The 23,615-nt window shown below is 43.1% G+C and overlaps 1 protein-coding gene across 1 annotated transcript in view; it reads left to right on the forward strand.

Annotated features, from left to right (window-relative positions):
- LOC308289447 (fibroblast growth factor 12-like) overlaps positions 1–23,134 on the forward strand; it is a gene marked incomplete at both ends in the record, with an annotated part of 36,188 nt that extends 13,054 nt beyond the window's left edge. The window contains 3 exons of the mRNA XM_080731136.1: positions 5,240–5,343; positions 19,064–19,262; positions 22,983–23,134. Coding sequence (XP_080587262.1) covers positions 5,240–5,343; positions 19,064–19,262; positions 22,983–23,134 — 455 coding nt within the window. The remainder of the gene's footprint in view (positions 1–5,239; positions 5,344–19,063; positions 19,263–22,982) is intronic.
- Positions 23,135–23,615: the final 481 nt, after the last annotated feature.

The raw sequence follows: 23,615 nt of genomic DNA on the forward strand, positions 1-23,615 counted from the left end.
ATTCTGGGCCCTGGGTACAAGGATTCACTGCGGGCGCCCCATGAATGTTAACTATTGAAAAATAGCAGATATACAAGCTCACAGCGCGGCACCGAGTGCCGCGCTCCGAGCTTGTAGATCTGCTATTTTTGAAAAATCGTGAAAATGTGTGCCAAGAAACCTATGTTTCCATGTCAGTGATGCTCAAACTTTTTCATGTGAAGGACCCCCCCATCTCAAAATATTTAGTTCCAGGGACCCCCCAGAAGCATAATTTGAGTTACAAATGTTCACTTAAAAATACATATATTCAAAGATTTGTGCACATTTTCACGGCTTTTCAAAAATAGCAGATCTACAAGCTCACAGCACGGCACTCGGTGCCGCGCTGTGAGCTCGTATATCTGCTATTTTTCAATAGCTAAAGTTATTAGGGCCCCTCCACCTTGGGGCCCTAGTGGCTCAGTCCCACTTTCCTACCCCTTGTGACGCCCCTGAACCCCAGTAAACTGCAGAACGTGTCAAAGTGTCCTTGAGCAAGACACTGATCCCAGGGCTGCTGGTTCACTGGAAACCAGAGTTCCTCTTTTTAGGAACACCAAACCCTTGAATGTGAGACTTGAGGAGGTTTTAGGTTTCAGTTATTCATTTCAAGGTTGTCATGTCGTGCTGCTAAAATATCACCAGCCTTGTGCACGCGTGTATGTGCGCATGTGCGCAAACATCAGTGTTGCGCGCACGCGCGCGTGTGTGCATGTGTGTGTGTGCGTGTGTGTGTGTGAGAGAGAAGAGACCGAGGGGTTGATTGAGAGAGAGAATTGTTCAATTCAGTTACAATGTAAGCATTTAGCACTTGCAGACACTCTTATCCACAGTGACTAGATCAGTAAATGGTCAATAAACATACATAATAAACATAAATAGTTACATAAATAAAGTGTAAACTCAAAGGGATCAATATAGGGCTTAGGGGATTAAAGGGGAAGACCACCCATTTTCAATATTGAACCATGTCATTAATATACCTTGCCTAGAACTGGAGGATTGATTTTGGGGATTTGTATTGCAAATTACAACTTGATGACATCACACATTGTACTTGTGTACTTGGAGTCCAGGGGTGCCGCAAGATAACTTGATAATATTTGGAATTTATTTGGACACTTGAAAGAATATTTAGTATCATTTTAAACTTGAAGCACACAGTTATTTTCAGTCAGTTCTAACCAAATGTCTATTATCTCAACGTTTTCCTCGCAAACATAATCACTAAAATATCGTCACTGTCAGTCAGAAACCTTGTATCTCCAAGTTTCAAATGTGTACGTCTTTTGGTAAAGCAAAGCCCTGCTTCATCATACAAGACTGTTGCACAAAACTAGTGAAAACAGTAGATCGGCTGTTTTCACTAGTTTAGATGATAAATACAAAACGAAACGGTTTTGGACATACAAGGTTTCCACCCGAAAACGACGATGTGCTATAAATATAAGGTGCTGGGAGTGAAAATGATAATGTAATTTATGATATTCATGGGGTGCCCTGAGACCAAAACGTTTGGGAACCCTTGGAGAAGAGGCGAGGACATGTTCAGGTTCAGGTTCAGTTTATTAGTCACACGCATATCCATACAGGTACAGACATACAATGAAATGCTTGTGCCAGGAGCACTCTCAGCCTTATTACACACAAAACAACAAGACAACAACAAGTCACCCAAGACAACCCAAAAACAACAAAAACCATACAGTGTAACAGTGTACAGTTTAAAAACTGCGTACAGTGCACATGACTACCTAGGTCTCGCTTTCATCTCTTCGTTAAGCAACCTGATTGCTTGAGCATAAAAACTATTACTGAGACGGGTGGTGTGCGATTTGATGCTCTGGTAACGTATTTTGGATGGGAGGAGATAGAACAGGAATGGGCGGGATGACTGCTATCCTTTAAGATGTTCTCTGTCTTTTTCTTACAGCGTGTGTTATAGATTGTGTGTAGCTGTGGTAATTCTGTGACACAGAATTACCACAGCTACACACAATCTATAACAATATATGTGGACGCCCTGGCGTTGGCCAGGGCGGCGTAGGGAATATCTGAACAGACGTTCCCTGTGTTGGATAAACTAAGAGTGAGCGCGGGGAGCAGGGTTTTCAGGTTGCATCATGTCCTGGAGGTACCCGGGTGCCATTTTGCCCTTGGTTGCCTTGTAGGTCATCAGCGGTGTTTTGGTACAGAGAGAGAGAGAGAGAGAGAGAGAGAGAGAGAGAGAGAGACTGAAAAATAGCAGCTATCGCCCTGCAAGCTTGTAGATTTTGAAAATCGTGAAAAGGTCCTTCTAAGGTTGTTTTTTTTTTAAAAACCTATGTTTCCATGTCAGTGGCGCTCAAACCTTTTCATGTGAAGGACCCCAAGATGATATGTATTTGGCCACGGACCCCCATCTCAAAATATTTAGTGCCAGGGACCCCCCCCCCCCCCCCAGAAGCAAAATTTGAGTTACAAATGTTCGCTTTAAAAATACATAATATTCAAAAGGTTTGCACACATTTTCACGGCGACAAAAAAATTGCAGATCTGCAATCTCGCAGCGCTGTAAGCTTGTATATCTGCTCTTTTTCAATAGCTAAAGTATAAAATAGTTAAGGCCCCTCCACCTTGGGCCCTGGTAACTCACTGAGAAACTGAAATGAAGTATAAAGCCAGTCTAAAACAAGCGTGCAGGCCTACAGTATATCCTCGGTTGACATCAAGTAATGAACTGGATTTTCCTGAACTGAACTCTGAACAGCCGTAGCTCCAGCGTTCATATAATGCTCACCAGAGGATGACAACACGACTAGAACTAGAGAGAGAGAGAGAGAGAGAGAGAGAGAGAGAGAGAGAGAGAGAGAGAGAGAGAGAGAGAGAGAGAGAGAGAGAGATGTGTGTTAGAAAGAGAAAGAGCACAGCTCAGGAGAGAGGGAGAAAAGAGAAGAGATTTTAGATATAGTATGCCACTGTCTCTCTCTCTCCCTCTGTCTCTCTCTCTCTCTCTCTCTCTCTCTCTCTCTCTCTCTCTCTCTCTCTCTCACTCGTGATTCTGACAGATAAAAAGTGCAGATGAGGCTGTTGTTTCTAAGTCGTGAAGCCACTTGTTCACATTTTAGATTTTGAAGTGCCAAATAGCATATTCAATTGGTTTGCATTCAAATTGACCAGGATAACCACATGAACACTATTGTGGGAGTAAGCAAGAGGTGTGCAGAATATGACTGTGTAGGGTACACTACACCCTGTTCAGAAGACATGATACACTACAGTACAGGGTGGGAATGTACAACTAAAAATCAAACCTCGGTTTCAAGTGAAGCGGTGAACTGTTATTCTATGTGTTCTAGAGCAGGGGTTTTCAAAGTGGGTGACAGGGCACCCTGGGGTACCGCGACGGCAGTCCAGGGGTGCCGCGAGATAATTTGATAATATTTGGAATTTATTTGGACACTTGAAAAAATATTTAGTATCATTTTAAACTTGAAGTACAAAGTTATTTTCAGTCAGTTCTAACCAAAATGGCTATTATCTCAACGTTTTCCTCGCAACATAATCACTAAAATATCGTCACTGTCGGGCAGAAACCTTGTATCTCCAAGTTTCAAATCTGTACGTCTTTTGGTAAAACAAAGCCCTGCTTCATTATACAAGACTGTCGCACAAAACTAGTGAAAACAGCTGATCTACAAGCACACAACGCCTAGTACATTTTATAGATGATAAATACAAAACGAATGGTTTTGGACATACAAGGTGTCCACCCGACAACGACGATATGCTATAAATATAAGGTGCTGCCTCGGATTCAAAAAATATTTATGGTGTGCCCTGAGACAAAAAAGTTTGGGAACCCCTGTTCTAGAGTTATGAAGTCTGTGATCTGTACATTCTTTATATTCTGAATGAATGAATGAATGATTTTATCTGGAGCGCCGAATTGTCATGTGAAGCTTGACCAATCCTCAAAGTATCCAATCATCAGACCGGGACGGACAGTCGGACACTACACACATATTCTGCACGTACGGGACGGATAAAACCTGTTCATTCTGGACTGAAATGACCATATATGGACATGAGGTGACAGACATTTTGTTTTTGATAAAACCTGTTCATTCTGGACTGAAATGACCATATATGGACATGGGACACACATTTTGTTTTTGAAAAAAACTGTTCATTCTGGACTGAAATGACCATATATGGCCATGGGACACACAAAGCCACTCCTTGGAAGCGGCTTTCACCGCTTCAAAAACACAAAATTACAACACAACACAACATGACATGACATCAAACATTTTATTGCGACCGTAAGGTCGCAGTTTAGTATGAAAACCTCCACCGGCCGTCCGTCGGTCACACGTGCGGTCGACCGCACGTCACACGTGCGGTCGACGTGTGATGAGGTCACGATGAGTCATCTATGCCCAAATATAGATTTCTAGGTCAGATGGCCCATAGAGTTTGTGATGTCAAACCTAGCAACCCAATATAAACAAACCTGATGTCAGACCTGAAGTATCCTTTTATACCCATATATGGAGATACAGAGATCTCCATATATGGGCATATTAGAAAGCCCATATATGGGCATATACGGATGACATCAGGGATATCCATATATGGGCATAAAAGGGACAAGGGCTTACAGTTAAGAAATCTCCATATATGGGCATATCAGAAAGCCCATATATGTTCATATACTGATGACATCAGGAATATCCATATATGGGCATAAAAGGGACAAGGACTTACAGTTAAGAGATCTCCATATATGGGCATAAAGGGACAAGGACTGTTACAGTAGATATAGAGATGTCCATATATGGGCATAAATGAACAAGGACTGACAAACACTGAGATCTCCATATAACCTATGGGAATATAAGGGACGAGGACTGTCAGCTTGTAGACCTATTTTCTAAATATTGTTGTACATTAAAAACTTGAAATGGGTCGTTCTGCATAGTACTTGGGATTTGTTGATGTAAATGTTCACATAGAGTGTAATAATTGGTAAAACAAACTTTTGGCCTATTTGTGGAGATAAGCGACCAACGGTCGCTTATCTCCCGATTAGGGAGTCTTACTAGTTAGTAATGTTGTTTGTCTGTGATCTCTCAACTTTGACCTGTCACTACAAGTACTTAAAACTGTCATATCTCTCTCTCTCTCTCTCTCTCTCTCTCTCTCTCTCTCTCTCTCTCTCTCTCTGTCTCTCTAGCTCTGTTTAACCTGATTCCAGTTGGTCTGAGGGTCGTTGCCATCCAGGGAGTGAAGGCTGGCCTCTATGCTGCCATGAACGGCGAGGGATTCATCTACACAACAGTAAGACTGACTGTCTGTCTGTCTGTCTGTCTGTCTGTCTGTCTGTCTGTCTGTCTGTCTGTCTGTCTGTCTGTCTGTCTGTCTGTCTGTCCGTCTACATCACTTTTAAAGGTAAAGGTTTATCGGTGTAGCAGAGACTAGAGTTCTCAACGGGCCTGAAAATGAAGGCCCGGCTCTAACTGGGCTGAGTAGAACCGCTGCTCCTACACTTGGAAAGGAGTCAGCTTAGGTGGTTGGGGCATCGAGTACGGATGCCCCCCGACCCGAGCGCCTTCCTAGGAAGGTCCTCGATGCACGTCCCACTAGGAGGAGACCCCGTGGCAGACCAAAGACCAGATGGAAGGATCATAAACTGGCTATAAACTGGCTTGGGAACGCCTCGGTATAGAGGGTATACCTCTATACCCGTGTGACATCACTGTTGCTGGAAGTTATGTGGGAACGCCTACTGAGTGGCAAAAAACAAATTTTGTATACATCCAAACAGAAATGTCCTATCTGATTGTATAAACAAAGTTAAACTCACCAACATTGCTGTAGTGAAAGCTTGAATTATCCTCTTTCTATCTGCAAAGTTTTTGTTTCATAAAAATCCACCATAGGCATGTTATGAGCTACTTTCTGTGCAGGTTTTTATTTTTTCAAGTGTCAGAGTTTGGAAGCACTCGTTTTCAACAACACAACATCCTGCTGCCTCCTGCATTATGTGACATTTAGAAACAGGTGGTGTGCAGGGCCGTTGAGTGATTTGCAACAAGCACTTCCAAACTCCAATGCTCCATGCTGCTCAATGTTTTGCCACTCAGTCTAGATTAGGGGGGCGGGTCCCAGTGGACATATATATGTTACAGTACGTTTGGGTAACTCAGTACGTTCATTGTAAGAGCGCTTGTTTTGTCGTTCACCACACACCAATCACCACCAGATGGCGACGACAGCCATTCACTAGTGAAGGCGCTGACGTCACTCGTTTGCGACTCTCTTTCTTTATTTACTAGCCTAGCTCGGCAGTGTTTAGCCATTAGCTTACTATGAGCTAGGGAGCGCTCCATTGTAGTCACTTGGACAGGGCGTTTATCGTGGGCTTGCCCAGGCCTTACGGCCTGGGCATAAATATAACGATTGCATTCACCACGGCTTCGTAACTCGCGCGGCGCTCCGCCGGCCGCGCGGCCCTGGCCCGCTCTTCGCGGCCACTCAAGGTCCGCTGGCCTTCGCGCCGCTTGCAATGTCGTGGACAATCGACCGGCTCCGCCTGGAGGACGTTGTTGTGGCGACCGCTTGTTCCGCCCCGTGCCGCACGGCGAGTGCTCCGTTTCTCGACCGTACTGTTTCTCTATCAAACCGTGACATATATACTCCCTGAGGGAGTGGAGGAAGTTGCTCGGGATAAGGAAATCTGGAGGTCTCAGTTGGAACTGTTATCCCCGCGACCCGATTCCGGTTAAGCGGTTGAAGATGGATGGATGGATGGAGGCTGAAGATGGGTGAAGTGGTCCTTTAAGAAATAGTACCAACAACAGAGTAGAACAGTGACCATGCAGCAGTAATATATTAATGTAATTAATATTGATATTATATTAATAATACAGTTGCTTTGGCTTTCCTATGGTACTTTTCTGCTTAACGATTCAGCTAATGTAGACTGTACCGGTGTAGTTTTTTTTAATTTATTTGTCGTTTGACTGATCTACAAGCTCATAATGGGCTACGATGTGGTGATAGGGCCTTTCTGTGTGGAGTTTGCATGTTCTCCCAGTGTCTCCTAGGGTAGATACCCTCACAAAAACATGCAGTAATCCTGGTATCAATAATGCCTCCCCCTGACCAGCCGAGGCGCCTGATGGAGGGGAAAGGAACTGGTTGGAATAACCTGTTCCTTCCACGCGCTACGTCCATACCGGGGAAATCCACCCTGTCAGGTGAAAAGAAACAACTTGGACTCCTCATGCATAGAAGGAAGCATGAGGTCAGTCCGTTGTCTCCCCAGGCGTGGCAGAGGGAGAGCAGAGCCCAGGATTACATAGGCAATTGGCACTGGGTGAAAAATGGGTTACAACATCGTGGGATAAAATTATAAGAAAAAAATAAAAATAAAATTATGGTTTCAGAGCTTCTGCTCTCCACGCTGCGACATTCAAGAGCGTTCCTGTGTCATCATCTGGCCCGCCGCTGCCCGCCGTTCGTTCTGTTGTTTGAGCAAAAAGAATATGACAGAGATGTTTGTTTGGCACAGTCACCGTACGGCCGCTCCAGAGGACGCAGGACAGATGTTTGTTTGGCACAGTCACCGTACGGCCGCTCCAGAGGACGCAGGACAGATGTTTGTTTGGCACAGTCACCGTACGGCCGCTCCAGAGGACGCAGGACAGATGTTTGTTTGGCACAGTCACCGTACGGCCGCTCCAGAGGACGCAGGACAGATGTTTGTTTGGCACAGTCACCGTACGGCCGCTCCAGAGGACGCAGGACAGATGTTTGTTTGGCACAGTCACCGTACGGCCGCTCCAGAGGACGCAGGACTAGGGTTGGGTATCGTCGGCGATACTTTTAAGGGTATCGATTCAATGACGTCGATACTATCGATATCGGTTCACGTAAAAACGAACGATACCTTGTTTCGATACTTTTGAATGTACCCCTTGCCGGTCGCATCTGTAACAATTGGGCTACTGAGAGTTTAATGACTGCTTTAGTAGGCTACACTCGTTACTGTGAAAATAGCAGAGAATAGCCTATAATGTTTATTATTATGATAATGATCCAACGTCTATAAAATAGCCCATAGAAAAAGGCAAATAATAATTATAATAATAATAATAAATAAAAAGTATCGAAAATGGTATCGAAAAAGGTATCGTATCGATTCCCAGGTATCGAAAAAGGTATCGTATCGATTAAAAGGTGAACGATACCCATCCCTACGCAGGACAGATGTTTGTTTGGCACTGTCACCGTACGGCCGCTCCAGAGGACGCAGGACAGATGTTTGTTTGGCACAGTCACCGTACGGCCGCTCCAGAGGACGCAGGACAGATGTTTGTTTGGCACAGTCACCGTACGGCCGCTCCAGAGGACGCAGGACAGATGTTTGTTTGGCACTGTCACCGTACGGCCGCTCCAGAGGACGCAGGACAGATGTTTGTTTGGCACAGTCACCGTACGGCCGCTCCAGAGGACGCAGGACAGATGTTTGTTTGGCACAGTCACCGTACGGCCGCTCCAGAGGACGCAGGACAGATGTTTGTTTGGCACTGTCACCGTACGGCCGCTCCAGAGGACGCAGGACAGATGTTTGTTTGGCACAGTCACCGTACGGCTGCTCCAGAGGACGCAGGACAGATGTTTGTTTGGCACAGTCACCGTACGGCCGCTCCAGAGGACGCAGGACAGATGTTTGTTTGGCACAGTCACCGTACGGCCGCTCCAGAGGACGCAGGACAGATGTTTGTTTGGCACAGTCACCGTACGGCCGCTCCAGAGGACGCAGGACAGATGTTTGTTTGGCACAGTCACCGTACGGCCGCTCCAGAGGACGCAGGACAGCGCTATGAGGACAGAGTGGGAGCTCACTTCCAGCACAGTGACACACAGGGTGCGTGGCACGGGTGGGTTAAAGACATTAAAGGACAACTTTGTTTTTTTACAACAAGGGTTCATATTTTAGATTGTAATTAGAGAAAAGAAAAAGTGAGTGTTAAAATGTTTTCATTTGCTTCGTTCTATTGTTTTATCGCGTTTACCGTGCTAAAATGTGGGGCATGCGTACGCATGGGGGCATGCGTACAAGTGGCTAAATGTGTCTTTTTAGACGCAATAAGCCAGCAGTTTCTTTATTGCTATTTACAGTAACACAAGTCACATCCAACCAGGTTGCGTTGTATCTTGGGAATGGGCTTGTTATGTGTAAAATTACATATTTAGCCACTTGTACGCGTGCCCCAACCACTGAAAAAATAATCTCTAAAACAATAGAAAGAAGTAAATGAAATAATTTTAACACATCTTTTATATTCTTTAATTACAATCTAAAATATGAACCCTTGTTGTAAAAAAAAGCGCCGAGTGCCGCGCTGCGAGCTTGCAGATCTGCTATTTTTGAAAAATCTTGAAACATTTCTATAAGATTCTATAAGTGTCTTCTAAATCCTTCTAATTCTTTTTTTCTTTAAACCTACGTTTCTATGTCAGTGGTACTCAAACCTTTTCATGTCAAGGACGCCCAAAATTTGATGTATTTGGCCACGGACCCCCATCTCAAAATATGTCGTTCCAGGGACCCCCCCAGAAGCAACATTTGAGTTACAAACGTTAAACATTAAAAATACATATATTCAAAAGATTTTCACACATTTTCACGACTTTTTCAAAAATAGCAGATCTACAAGCTCACAGCGCGGCACTCGGTGCCGCGCTGTGAGCTTGTATATCTGCTATTTTTCAATAGCTAAAAGCATTAAATAATTCTTGGCCTAGGCCGGGTTTAAGAGAGACTAACAAATTTACAAGGGCAAGCGTCCGTCAATCCAAAGTGCTGACGCTGCAGCGGTGCATTCTACACACTTGCATTGAACACACACTTTCACAGGGCTAAAAGTGCAAGTGCTCGACTAGCCTTGGCACCTGGCTTGGCTTGGCTTCAGGGGCGTCAATTGGGTATGGCAGGGGTATGCAGCTGCCATACCCTGGGTCCAGGGGGGGGGGAAATAAAAGTTACTTTTAAATATAAATCCATGAATGTCTCTTTGTCTATCTGTGTTGGTTATTATGTTGTTAAATTCCAGTAAAATAACTGCAAATGCAAAATGTAACAAAATGGTCACTTTAACAAGGTATTATAAATGTATTCGCCCCATCTTGACAGAATGGTATATTCCCAGGTTTCGCAGGTCAGCTGCTCGGGTGCAATGCATTATTGTTAATTGTGGCACGTTTACTAACATGCCAAGTTTAGCTGCACTTGAACAACCGTTCCAGGCTGCCATATCCAGCCCAAGAAACTGTAGAAACCTGTGTAAAAGAAAAGCTGCCAAAACTCGTCTTTTTCAGACATTGTGAAAATAGCCGATCTACATGCTCACAACGCCTCGCAGCGCGAGGCGTTGTGAGCTTGTAGATCGGCTATTTTCACAATAGAACCGTGTTATATAAAATGTAATGCCTCTTTTCCATGAGGACTCCCATGAAGACTTTGCCATACCCTAGCTTTTGCTGAACTGACGCCACTGCTTGGCTTGGCCCCGGCCCGGCGGCCGCGGCTCCTCCTCCCTCCACTGCAGTCCCTGCGTGGAGCGGGACGACGTGAGGAGGCTGCTAAACGGGGGGAACGTCAGGAGAGGCTGGGACGAGCCCAGGGATGTTTGTTTTTCTGCATGCGCTGCAGAGGTGGGCTGAGGGGAGAGGAGGACGGTCATAGAGGAAGGAGGTTTATGGATCGGGGTGGGAGATGACTTGCAGGTGGCTGGAGTAGTGTTTTTTTGTAGTGTTTTTTGGAGTGACCGAGGAAGATGGGTGTTTTTTGCAGGTCTTTCAGTCAGACAAAGGACGGAAGACGCAGAGAACAGAAGCTGATGTAGCGGCGACCGCGTGTTTACCAATAGGAGGCCTTAACACATCGGACGCCCACATGGTTTTGACGTCTTAATTTGCTGGTGCCCATTCCAACACGTCATTTTACCTACCGGCGAGAGTACTGGCGAGAAAAGTAATCCGAGTAAATGTAATCCGAGTATGTCCTGTTTATTTCGCGAAAATCTTTTCTTTTCAGTCAGGACCGTTTTTTATCATTTCTAAGCCACAGTGTTTGTGTTACGGCCGGTAGAAGAGGCCGCCGTTTTGAGAAAAAAATGAAAAAAGGAATAGAATCCGGAGAAAACAGCATTTTTGTGCAGCCGCTAAACAGGAAGTCAACGAGACAGACAGCACGTCCGGGTGACGTAATTGCGCGCTGCATGTTCGGAAATGGAGTTTGTTTCATCACCTCGGTAGCCAAGTGCAGTAGCTACAGTACAGTATAGTTTACTGTACAACACGTCAAACGCGTCGTGGGCACATCAAAGAAATTGACTTGTAGACACCACGTGGGCATCCGATGTGTTAAAGGGATATTTCACTTTCCAAAAAACGTTTTGTCATCTTATCGTCTAATCAGACTTTTGGGAACACCCAGGACAGTTTTTGAATGTCTCCATTCAGTATTTAGATATTGATATTCATTTCCCCCATGTTGCCCCCTTCCAGGACCTTCCTATACAAACCCATTATAACTTCACATTCCAGTTTAACCATGATAGATTCAATGAAAACAACTGTCCTTTTTTTCTGGTGACTCCTGACACCCTCTGAATACGTGAGCAGGCCGTGTTTTTTCGATAACCTTTTTCATTTACAAGATTTTTTGAAAAAAAACTATGTTTCTATGTCATTGGTGCTCAAACCTTTTCATGTTGACCCCCAAAATGATATGTATTTGGCCACGGACATGGACAAAAAATGGATCTCAAAATATTTAGTTCCAGGGATCCCCCAGAACCAAAATTTGAGTTACAAATGTTCACTTAAAAATACATATATTCAAAGATTTGTAAACATTTTCATGACTTTTCAAAAAATAGCAGATCTACAAGCTCGCAGCGCGGCAGAAAATAACATATCTACATGCTCACGATGTGCTTCCTAGCAACTTGTTATAAGCTTTTACAGTACATCTGAAAAATAGATGTTTATAGATTATTATTTTTTTCCAGATTATGAACATTTTGAAAAAAAAAATATATATATATATATATATATATATATATATATATATATATAGAATACATTTCGTGTATTTCTTTCCAGCTACGATGATGCCGTGACCAACCTTGAGACGGCAGGCTGAAAGTGTTTAAACCAGACAGAGAGAGATGGAGAGAGAGAGAGAGAGAGAGAGAGAGAGAGAGAGAGAGAGAGAGATAGAGTAGAGGGTGGAGAAGAGAAGAGAGGTGCTTTGTATTGCTGCTTCGCTACGTATATCTGTCCATCCATTATTAATGTCTGCTGCTTCTATAAAAGTTTAAATGCACTACTTGGTCGCTGTGTGCACAGCATGAAAACAAATTATATATATAGAGAGAGAGATGGATTGAGGACAGAGAGAGAGAGAGAGAGAGAGAGACAGAGAGAGAGAGAGAGAGAGAGTACGGTACTTTGTTTCACGTGTTTCTCCATTCTTATAGAGCATCGCAGCGGAAGTGGTTTACTGTTGCCACTTAAAAATTGTCATTCATGGGGCACAGTGACGCAGTGGTTAGCGCTTTGCCTCACAACTAGAAGGTCCTGGGTTCGATTCCTGCCGGGGGACGCTGGGGTCGTGTTCCTCCCTCCGTGTCATCAGCGGTTGGCGATAGGGCCTTTCTGTGTGGAGTTTGCATGTTCTCCCCGTGTCTCCTAGGGTAGATACCCTCACAAAAACATGCTGTAATCCTGGTCTCAATAATGCCTCCCCCTGGCCAGCCGGGGCGCCTGATGGAGGGTAAAGGAACTGGTTGGAATAACGTGTTCCTTCCACGTGCTACGTCCAAACCAGGGAAATCCACCCTGTCAGGTGAAAAGAAGTAACTTGGACTCCTCATGCATAGAAGGAAGCATGAGGTCAGTCTGTTGTCTCCCCAGGCACGGTAGAGGGAGAGCAGAGCCCAGGATTACATAGGCAATTGGCACTGGGTGAAAAATGGGTTACAAAATTTGATAATATTTGCAATTTATTTGGACACAAAAAATGTAGTATCATTTTAAACTTGAAGTACAAAGCTATTTTCAGTCAGTTCTAACCAAAATGGCTATTATCTCAACGTTTTCCTCGCAACATAATCACTAAAATATCGTCACTGTTGGGCAGAAACCTTGTATCTCCATTAGGCCTGTCCTCTAAAAATCGACGAATCGACGTGTCGTTTTAAGCCCCGCGAATCGACGCCAATTGTTTGAGTCGAGGCGAAAATATATATATTTTTTATATCACCAGTTAGCCTACTACTGGACTGGTGTCATGTACTTCCAATGAGAAGTAGCAATTGGCGAACAGTTATTTATTGTCTCGCACCAGCGTAGGGGTGAAAGTGAGACAGAACGGCCAGAACGGTTCAGAACCGCCGCTTCGTTAAAACATTCGGAGCCGGGATTAAGAGGAGGAAGCACGCTGTCAAAATCCCATATTAAATAACCTCCTGCCACAGCACAAACGCACGTCCACGAAGTAAACAATCTTCTTAAGTCAAATTAACATACACAAGTGTAGGCTACAAGTTACATTTTCTAATTAAAGTGCTTCTGAATTGTTCCAGTGTTGTAATCCATGATGAATGATTGTGTTTCGCTGTGTTTACGACCATGACATGTCCACACTGCTGGCTCTAGCGGGAGCTGTGCCTCCACCTTTTTATGATCCGTTTCTGAAATGAATCCGTTCTCGACACTGACTCATTACTCTGTCAGTGCTCTGTGTCCCGCGACTGCGGACTGGATCCCATCGTTCATTTAAAAGAGCTGTTCAAGAGAGCGGAATCATTCGCGAATGTCTCATCTACTGCACGCTGCCGAGAGACGGGGCAGAGTTGAAACAGCGGAGATGTTTTATTTGTTTTAACGGTGTGTTATAACTCTATGGTTGTACACTGCTATGCAGATAACATTTGTGCTCGTGCACCGATATCACCGAAAACACTGTGTATTCAATTCATCTCTTAATGTATTATTGTATTATGTTGACGTGGTTTAAAGCAACACTTTTTTTTTATTTTTTATACAAAGTAGACTATAAAACGATTCGTCGACGCGTCGGATTAACCCCCGCGACTCGAATCGACTTCATAAATCCTGAGTCGAGGACAGCCCTAATCTCCATGTTTCAAAATGTGTACGTATTTTAGTAAAGCAAAGCCCTGCTTCATCATACAAGACTGTCGCACAAAACTAGTGAAAACAGTCGATCGAGGCATTGTGGGCTTGTAGATCATCTGTTTTCACTAGTTTAGTACATTTTATAGATGATAAATACAAAACTAACGGTTTTGGACATACCAGGTTTCCACCCGAAAACGACGATATGCTATAAATATAAGGTGCTGGGAGTGAAAATTATAATGTAGGGTGGCTCGGATAAAAAAAAAAAATGTATGGTGTGCCCTGAGACAAAAACGTTTGGGAACCCCTGCTCTATAGAGACAGACTTACCGTACTTTTACACACTTTCACACCGGTAGAGTTGGAGGACTTTTCATGCGCTGAGGAAAAGTAGAAGCAAGTTTGTTGATATCGTAAAAGGGATGTCGTTACACTCTGTTCTCTGCTGTCTCCTTACCACAGGCACATGTCTGTCTGTCTGTCTGTGTGTCTGCCTGCCTGCCTGCCTGCCTGCCTGCCTGCCTGCCTGTCTGTCTGTCTGTCTGTTAGGGCATTAACGACTTGTGATTTTTGCAAGTCGACTCGACTCAGTAAAAAGTTGAGCTGAAGTCAACTTTATCGTTTGATGACGTCATCACATCACACATGTGATGTGATGACATCACATGTGTGACAATTATTTTGGGGGGTCCCCAGATGATTAACTTAGTGTGAAACATTGTTTTCTCACTCAACAGTAAACAAACCAACATAAAGTTTAAGGACTTTTTAATACCTCTAAAATGGCAAATTAAACATTGTCCAAATTGTCAAATATTAGAGGCAGACATTTTTTACATGCTCACATGTAAAAGAGATAGAGTCATTTTCCAAAAATAGTGGAAATAGCAGATCTATGAGCTCACAATGTGGGTTTTCCGCTACTTCCACAAAGATTTTTTATTTATTTTTAAATCATTTAGGTTATTATTTTGTCATATCTAGGGGAGAACGGGGTAAGATGAACCACTTCATGCTTATGTTGCCCTGGAAGTAAGAAGAAGTGAGATGGCAGTAAATTCAAAACATCTGGACATATTTCAGGATGTCTGCTATCATTTGAAATTATAAGTAAGTGTCTATGACAAAGGACCATAAAAATATGACTTATTAAAAAAAAGTGGTCATCTGGTTCAACTTGCCCCAGGTGAGGGGTAAGTTGATCCAAGTAAAGGGGTAAGTTGACCCACGTGATATTCTAAACTTTAACAGTTTAAACTATAATGGCGTGTCATTAAATGTCATGCTGACATGGCACACTGACTAGAAAATAAAAACATTGCACTTCATTTCAAAAAGGTTGCAGACCTCTGCTACAATATAGCTATGGTCTGAGCCAGTGGCGTTAGTTCAGCAAAATCTAAGGTATGGCAACATGACTGGTGTCGTTGCCATACCTTAGCAACAGGCATGAGAATTTATTTTAAGAAGTACATTTTTTGACATGACATCATGTACATTACAGTGGTTCTCAACCATTGGTCCGGGGACCACCAGTGGTCCTCGAGGGGGTTCCAGGTGGTCCCCATGCTAAATAATGCAGTTGGTAACCAAATGGCCGGTAACCCTTATAGCAGTGTTTCTCAACCACTGTGCCTGGGGACCTTTGGTGTGCCCCTGAGAAGGGTCAAGTGTGTATTTATCATTTTAAAAATGATTTAAACTAGTGAAAACAGCTGATCTACAAGCACAAGTTGTGTGCTTGTAGATCTGCTGTTTACACTACTGTTGTGCGACAGCCTTGTATGATGAAGCAGGGCTTTACTTAGCCAAGAAACGTACACATTTGAAACTTGGAGATACAAGGTTTCTTCCCGACAGTGACGATATTCACACCCCCGTATCATGTTGGTGTGCCCATGGATTCTTGGGACATGAAAAGTGTGCCCATGCAGAAAAAAGGTTGAGAAAACTGCCTTATAGATCTTTAACTCTCCAGGGTGTCAAATGAAACTCTTTGGGGTGAGGGTGGGGGTTCTGCTCTGATTGATCAGTAATCTCCACCCTCCAACCTGTTCTACCAGCAGGGTCTGCTCTATTTAGAGGCCAAGACATAGTTCTGACCCCCTTCCCACCTCGCTCTGTCTCTGTCTCTGTCTCTCTCTCTCTCTCTCTCTCTCTCTCTATCTATCTCTCTCTCTCTCTCATGGGCGTCAATTGGGTATGGCAGGGGTATGCAGCTGCCATACCCTGGATCCAGGGGGGAAGATAAAAGTTACTTATAAATATAAATCCATGAATGTCTCTTTGTCTATCTGTGCTGATTATTATGTTGTTAAATTACAGTAAAATAACTACAAATGCAAAATTTAACAAAATGGTCACTTTAACAAGGTATTATAATTATATTCTCCACTCTTGTATTCTCGCCATCTTGACAAAAAGGTAGCCTATATTCCCAGGTTCCGCAGGTCAGCTGCACAGGTGCAATGCATTATTGTTAATTGTGGCACGTTTACTAACATGCCAAGTTTAGCTGCACTTGAACAACCGTTCCAGGCTGCCATATCCAGCCCAAGAAACCGTAGAAATGGGGGGAAAAAATAAAATGTAATTCTTAAAATAAATGTATCGTGCCTGTTGCCATACCTTAGCTCTTTCTGAACTGACGCCACTGCTCTCTCTCTAGCTCTCCTCTCGTTGTCATGTCTGCTTTAGGGATGGGACGATAAGCGATATTATCGTTTATCGTGATAAAAAACACTTAATATAATCGTATCGTGGAGATTTAATTTATCGTGATATCGTCCTCCTGTCATGCACTGGGATCAATTCACCTTTTATTTGCAGAGCTGCATATCCGGTACCACTTAAACACTATAATCGGTAAAAGGTATTTATAATATACGTACTTGATACGTATATTAGCAGATCTATAAATAGCAGATCTATAAGCTCACAACGTACCGTAACGCGTTGTGAGCTTGTAGATCGGCTATTTTCAAATAGTTGTGTGTGCTCATATGGCCCGCTTCTTTTGGGCTTTTTTCCATAGACCTGGTAGCTTGTTTCTCCCACATAATCTGTTTTCAATAAACAACATTTATTTTCAAATTTGAATCAACTAAAGCCTCGATCAGAGTCTGCGGTGAAGAGCTATCCACCGCAAATGTTAGGTGGAAAGCTTTCCACCTCAAGTCAGAAAATAAGTGGAGGCCATCACAGTCAGTCACGGTGGAGTCCTATTCACCGTGACTGACTGGTCCAGGTCGACCCATCAGTGAACGGGGTGAAGAGCCTATCTGTCTGAAAGTAAAAACAGAGAGATGTGTCGGGACTTGCGGTGTAAAGCTCTTCACCGCGAGGAATGACGTAACGTTTAGTTTCATGACTCAAAAAGTCTACACCGCGGTGGAAGGCTATCCACCGCGGAGCCGACTCTGATCGAGGCTTTAAGGTTAGCTTGTAGGGGTGTAACCGTAACGATACAGTAATTGTATCGATGCATCGCATTGTTAGATTTTGTATCTGCAATTAATGCAAATAATCAATTGCATCGATTCTCCCGGAAAGTACTTGTGCGTTGTATTTAGATATTTTAAGAAGAAAAATGAAGAAAGGGGTTTAATTACCTTTCCATTCCTTGTCTATCGATAAATGTGTGTAATCTCTGTGTTCTTGTCATGGTGCGAGTTTGTCCTTACCGTATGTGTGTGTAAATACAATGCCCGGAGAATCACCGTTTACTTTGTGATATCCCTGTTTCACACAGATTGAATTGTTTTGCTAAATAGTTTTTTTGGCTTTGCACACAGGACAGTTGCGTTTTTTTCCGTTTGCTGCATGATTAAAACGCATTGGATTTGGTGAGCAAGGCTGTGTGGAATCCACACTGCGGATCTGAAAAGGAGTCATAAAAGATTTTACCGCATGCGACAAGACGCACAAATCGAACTGGGTTCGATTTGGAGGAAAAAAAAACGCATAGCCGCAGCCAAAATTTCTATGTGAAAAAAAAAAACTTGTCTGTGTGCAAAGCCCTTTACTGTGTGGTATTTCTGTGTAGACAGTGCAGGAATAATCACAGTGATTTGTAGAACTCCAGGTGGTTGTATTCCATTAGACATCCTTCTCCTGTCACAACAGCTCACAAATCTTGCTGCCGTGTTTGCACACACTTCACCTCTCTCTCTCTCTCTCTCTCTGTCTCTCTCTCTCTCTCTCTCTGTCTCTCTCTGTCTCTCTGTCTCTGTCTCTCTCTGTCTCTGTGTCTCTCTCTCTCTCTCTCTCTCTCTCTCTCTGTGTCTCTCTCTCTCAATTCAATTCAAAGGGCTTTATTGGCATGAGAAAACATACGTTTACATTGCCAAAGCAGAAGTGTACACAATACAATACAGTCAGAACAAAATATGTACAGGTGAAAACAGTTTTCATGCATCACGGTTACATGCAGGCAGAGCAGGGATATATACATTGTTTTTTTTTAAGGTGGTTGGGTTCCATTTGATATCCTTCTCCTATCGCAGCAGCTCACAAATCTTGCTGCTGTGTTTGCACATTGTTTTACTTCCCCCAGCAGGTATGGGAGTTTTTCCATCATTGGTCATGTTTTCAAACTCTCCTTGTGTGGTTATGATCTGTGGGAAGTATGTGTCTCTGATGTCTTGGTACAGCGGACAGGCGGTTAAGAAGTGTAGCTCAGTTTCCACTTCATTTTGTGTGCAGTGGGTGCAAAGTCTGTTTTCTCTAGGGAGCCAGTTATGCCTGTGACGTCCTTTCTCGATTGCAAGACTGTGCTCACTGAGTCTGTACCTAGTCAAGATTTGTCTTTGTCTCTCTCTCTCTCTCTCTCTCTCAGGACGTCTTCACTGCAGAGTGTAAGTTCAAGGAGTCGGTGTTTGAGAACTACTACGTCATCTACTCGTCCACGCTGTACCGCCAGCACGAGTCGGGCAGGGCCTGGTTCCTGGGCCTCAACAAGGACGGGGTCATCATGAAGGGGAACAGAGTCAAGAAGACCAAGCCTTCTTCACACTTTGTCCCCAGACCTGTAGAAGGTAAGATCTTTGTCCTGTAGAAGGTAAGATCTTTGTCCTGTAGAAGGTAAGATCTTTGTCCTGTAGAAGGTAAGATCTTTGTCTCCAGACCTGTAGAAGGTAAGATCTTTGTCCTGTAGAAGGTAAGATCTTTGTCCTGTAGAAGGTAAGATCTTTGTCCTGTAGAAGGTAAGATCTTTGTCCTGTAGAAGGTAAGATCTTTGTCCTGTAGAAGGTAAGATCTTTGTCCTGTAGAAGGTAAGATCTTTGTCCTGTAGAAGGTAAGATCTTTGTCCTGTAGAAGGTAAGATCTTTGTCTCCAGACCTGTAGAAGGTAAGATCTTTGTTCTGTAGAAGGTAAGATCTTTGTCCTGTAGAAGGTAAGATCTTTGTCCTGTAGAAGGTAAGATCTATGTCCTGAAGTTATTTATTCACATACATATGGACGCAATGCGTACATCAGCACGTGTGCGTGATCATTCATAATTTCAAGATCAGAGTATTTGAATTGTGCAGACTAGCATAGAATACAACAGAACTTCAGAAGATACTTCTATAAAATGACGCTTGGATTGGCACACACACATTCAGTGCAGGCAGTTCAGAACTTCAGAGAAACAACCCAAACATAAAAAAAATCACATACAGTATTGGGACATAGTCTGAAAATATATTTCAGTCTTGGGATTTTTTGCACTAATTATGAGCAAAAAGAACTCGTTCAGGTCAGGTCAACCATGAACATGAACAATCAGTATGGCCTTTCAGAGTAAAGCCTTTTGGTTATTTTTAAAAGACATTGATTACAAACTAAAAGCAAACCTTCCGAGTATATTATGTACGTATGTCGAATACCAATCGATTGTTTCGCCCTTAACGCGTCGCTTGTTTTGACGTTAGTATCACACATTCTGTGGTGGTCAGCAAACATTGGATATTTAATATGCACTGGATAAAGCACACAGGGAAATGTAGTGGCAGATCTGGATCTGGCTCACTTAAAAGAGCCGTTCAAAAGACTGGCTCATTTGGCTCATTGTATATATTAACATATTTTTAAGAAGCATTCGTTGAAACATGAATCCACAAGGTGGCACCACATTCCTCTGCTGACAATTGAGATCACAATTTTGTATTTACCCTTTTTATAAAACATGTGTGTGTAAATTAAGTGTGTAAAAAAACAAGCTGGCAACAATTAAATCGCTCCTCCCCTTGTTCTCTCTCGCTCTCACTCACTCACAGTATAGTGGGAGAAATATGTGAAAAAGGTGTTCACTTCCGGCAGAAAGCGTGAAAATTTGCACCTAGGGGTATTTTTGTGCGCTGAATTCAAAAATTGACGGTCCCAAGCACTTTTCTCAAATTCACTTTTCTCTCATTCACTTACCATAGGGTTAGGGTTAGGAAAAAAAGACCCCCCAAAAATCTTCTTTAAGTAGCATGTGAGGGGTCTATCTAGGGGGTTTTCATGATTCTGAATCCATTCCAAGCATTTGTTTTGCACAAAAAACATTCCTTGTGGAAGAAATGGACCCCACAAACTATATGGTTTAGTGATGAGTCATCACTTTTCAAAGTTTTGTTGTGTCCATTTCTCGGAAAGGAATGTTTTTCGTGCAAAACAAATGCTTGCAATGGATTCAGAATCCCGAAAAACACCTAGTTTGACCCCTCACATGCTACTTGAAGAAGATTTTTTGGGGGGTCTTTTTTCCCTAGTATGGTAAGTGAATGAGAGCCACCAGATCCCATGGGAAAAGTGCTTGGGACCGTCAATTTTTGAATTCAGCACACAAAAATACCCCTAGGTGCAAATTTTCACGCTTTCTGCCGGAAGTGAACACATTTGCCTTTTTTTGTTACATATTTCTCCCACTAGTACTTTAAGTCAGTGCTCAGTTGAGTAGCAACCATGGTTTGTGTTAAATCCATAGGTTAAACCCCCCTCCACCCCAAAATGAACCAAATGAACGGCTCCCTACTCCACGAACCGGATCCCATCGTTCACTTCAAAGAGTCGTTCAAAAGATTCCATTCGTTTGCGAACGTCTCATCTCTAGCTGCCACTGTGATGGAACAGCGGTCGGGCCTGTCACTCCTAACAGCTCCTGTCACATCAGCTCAGCACTTCAAAGCAGCGAGGGTCCCGTATTAGAATGAAACCATCCTAGGAATAATTAATGTGTTAAATCCAGTCTGACAACTTGCTCTGACAGTCACTTTGAAAAACAGAACAAGCCTATAACACTTCTAGAGTGTTATGATAGATACATAAAAAAACACCTGATAGATTCATCAAAGATTCATCAAAAACACCCGTCCTTTTTTTTCTGGTGACTCATATTACCCTCCTAATACGTGAGCTGCATGGCCGTGTTTTCTCGAAAATAGTTTTTCATTTATTTTTAATAATTCATTAATTTCCAAACAAATTTTGTTTGGAAAATGGAAGGAAAAATACAATAATAAATTATTAAAAATAAATGAAAAATGTTATCGAAAAAACACGGCCAGCTCACGTATTAGGAGGGTAGTATCAGAAGAAAGGAAAAAAAAAGATGTGTGTTTTTGATGAATCTATCATAGTTAACTCAGTGAATGCCACCCTTTATTCAAAATCTACAAAACTGGTGCCAGCCATTTTGCTTAATTTTGCCTTTTTATGGGGGCCAAAATCATATTTTGTACTTAAATTACATATATAAATCTATGCTTCTATCGAAAGCCACACTACCCCTCTTACAAAGGAAAACATGTATATTTATATATATATATCCTATCATTAGATTTGGGCTTCAATAGAACATGTGTAAGATGTCTTGATCATCATCATATGTGTGTGCTGTGATGGGCCCTGTGTGCAATCTGGAGTGCAATACCATTTGAAAACCACCAGAGGGTGGTCTCCTACTATCTGATCAACTAACAGAAGAAGGAAGAAGACGTCCATCTTTTTTTTGGTTTGGGCCTGTTGTTTACATTTTGGCCAGGCCTTTTAGCTAGCATGCTACACAACTTCGGAACCCTGGCGATCGCGATCAAGGATAGGTAGAGAAGAATGGATGGCACCGCTGGAATCCTGAGAATTTTCTGCGTTTTTTGAGTACTTATAGTTCGTCAGGGATGCACGGGAAAGTGTATAAACGAACGTTTTAGATAACATTTAAACGGCCGGAACCAATCTTCGGCTATACCGATTTTCCGCCGGACTGTGTTACACTGGTGCTACAGTCAAATCGGCCGTATCGCTCAGGTCACGGAGGCATATGGCCAACTTCTAGAGCGATTTTTTTGAAATTACAATTATGAAAAAATGATAAAACTTTTGATTAATTAAAAAGACGTAAAAGACGTTTATGGCACCGAGGTCCAAAGACGTATAAGACGTTTATGGCGTTCAGTGAGTTAAAGGGGTACTGTCACCTAAAGGGGTACTGTCACTTTAAGAAGTCATCTTAAAATAAAGTTAATATGTTTATGATGTCAATGTGGGAATGCGCATTTATAAGCCAATCTCATTAATTGTCTGTATAGCCTGACTGTATGACTACTTACTGTACTGGTCAGCTGTTGTTGGGGGGCGAGGGGCAGATTACCGACAGTTGGCCCTCAAACGTATAGTAAGACAAGCATGCACACACGCACACACACACACACACACACACACACACACACACACACATGCACATCACAACTCTGGTCTAAGAGAAACACAATGTGTTCTTGTGTCCTCCGCAGTGTGTATGTACAAGGAGCCGTCACTTCACGAGATCGAGGAGGGAACACGTAAAGACTTTGAGGGAACCTTCCTGAACGGGGGGTCCAAGGTGGGCGACGACGGAGAGGAGGAGGGGCAGGACCAGAGCTTCAAAGCGCAGGATGGATCATAGCCTACCGGAGGACTTGTAGCCTACGGGACGTCTTGTAGCCTACCGGATGACTTGTAGCTTGTAGGACGACTTGTAGCCTGCAGGACAGTCGTCCTACAGGATTACTTGTGGCCTACAGGACGACTTGTATCTTGTAGGACGACTTGTAGCTTACTGGATGACTAGTAGCCTACAGGACGAGTAGAAGCCTACAGGTTGACTTGTAGCTTACATGTTGGCTTGTAGCTTATAGGTTGACTAGTAGCCTACAGGACGACTTTTAGCCTACAGGGCGACTTGTATAGGTTGACTTGTAGCCTACAGGTTGACTTGTATCTTGTAGGACGACTTGTAGATTACTGGATGACTTGTAGCCTACAGTTAAACTTGTAGCTTACAGGTTGACTTGTATCTTGTAGGACAACTTGTAGATTACTGGATGACTTGTAGCCTACAGGTTGACTTGTAGCCTACAGGTTGACTCGTAGCTTACAGGTTGACT

The sequence above is a fragment of the Nannobrachium achirus genome (genome assembly GCF_963921795.1).
Source record: "Nannobrachium achirus genome assembly, chromosome: 8".
NCBI classification, from domain to species: domain Eukaryota; kingdom Metazoa; phylum Chordata; class Actinopteri; order Myctophiformes; family Myctophidae; genus Nannobrachium; species Nannobrachium achirus.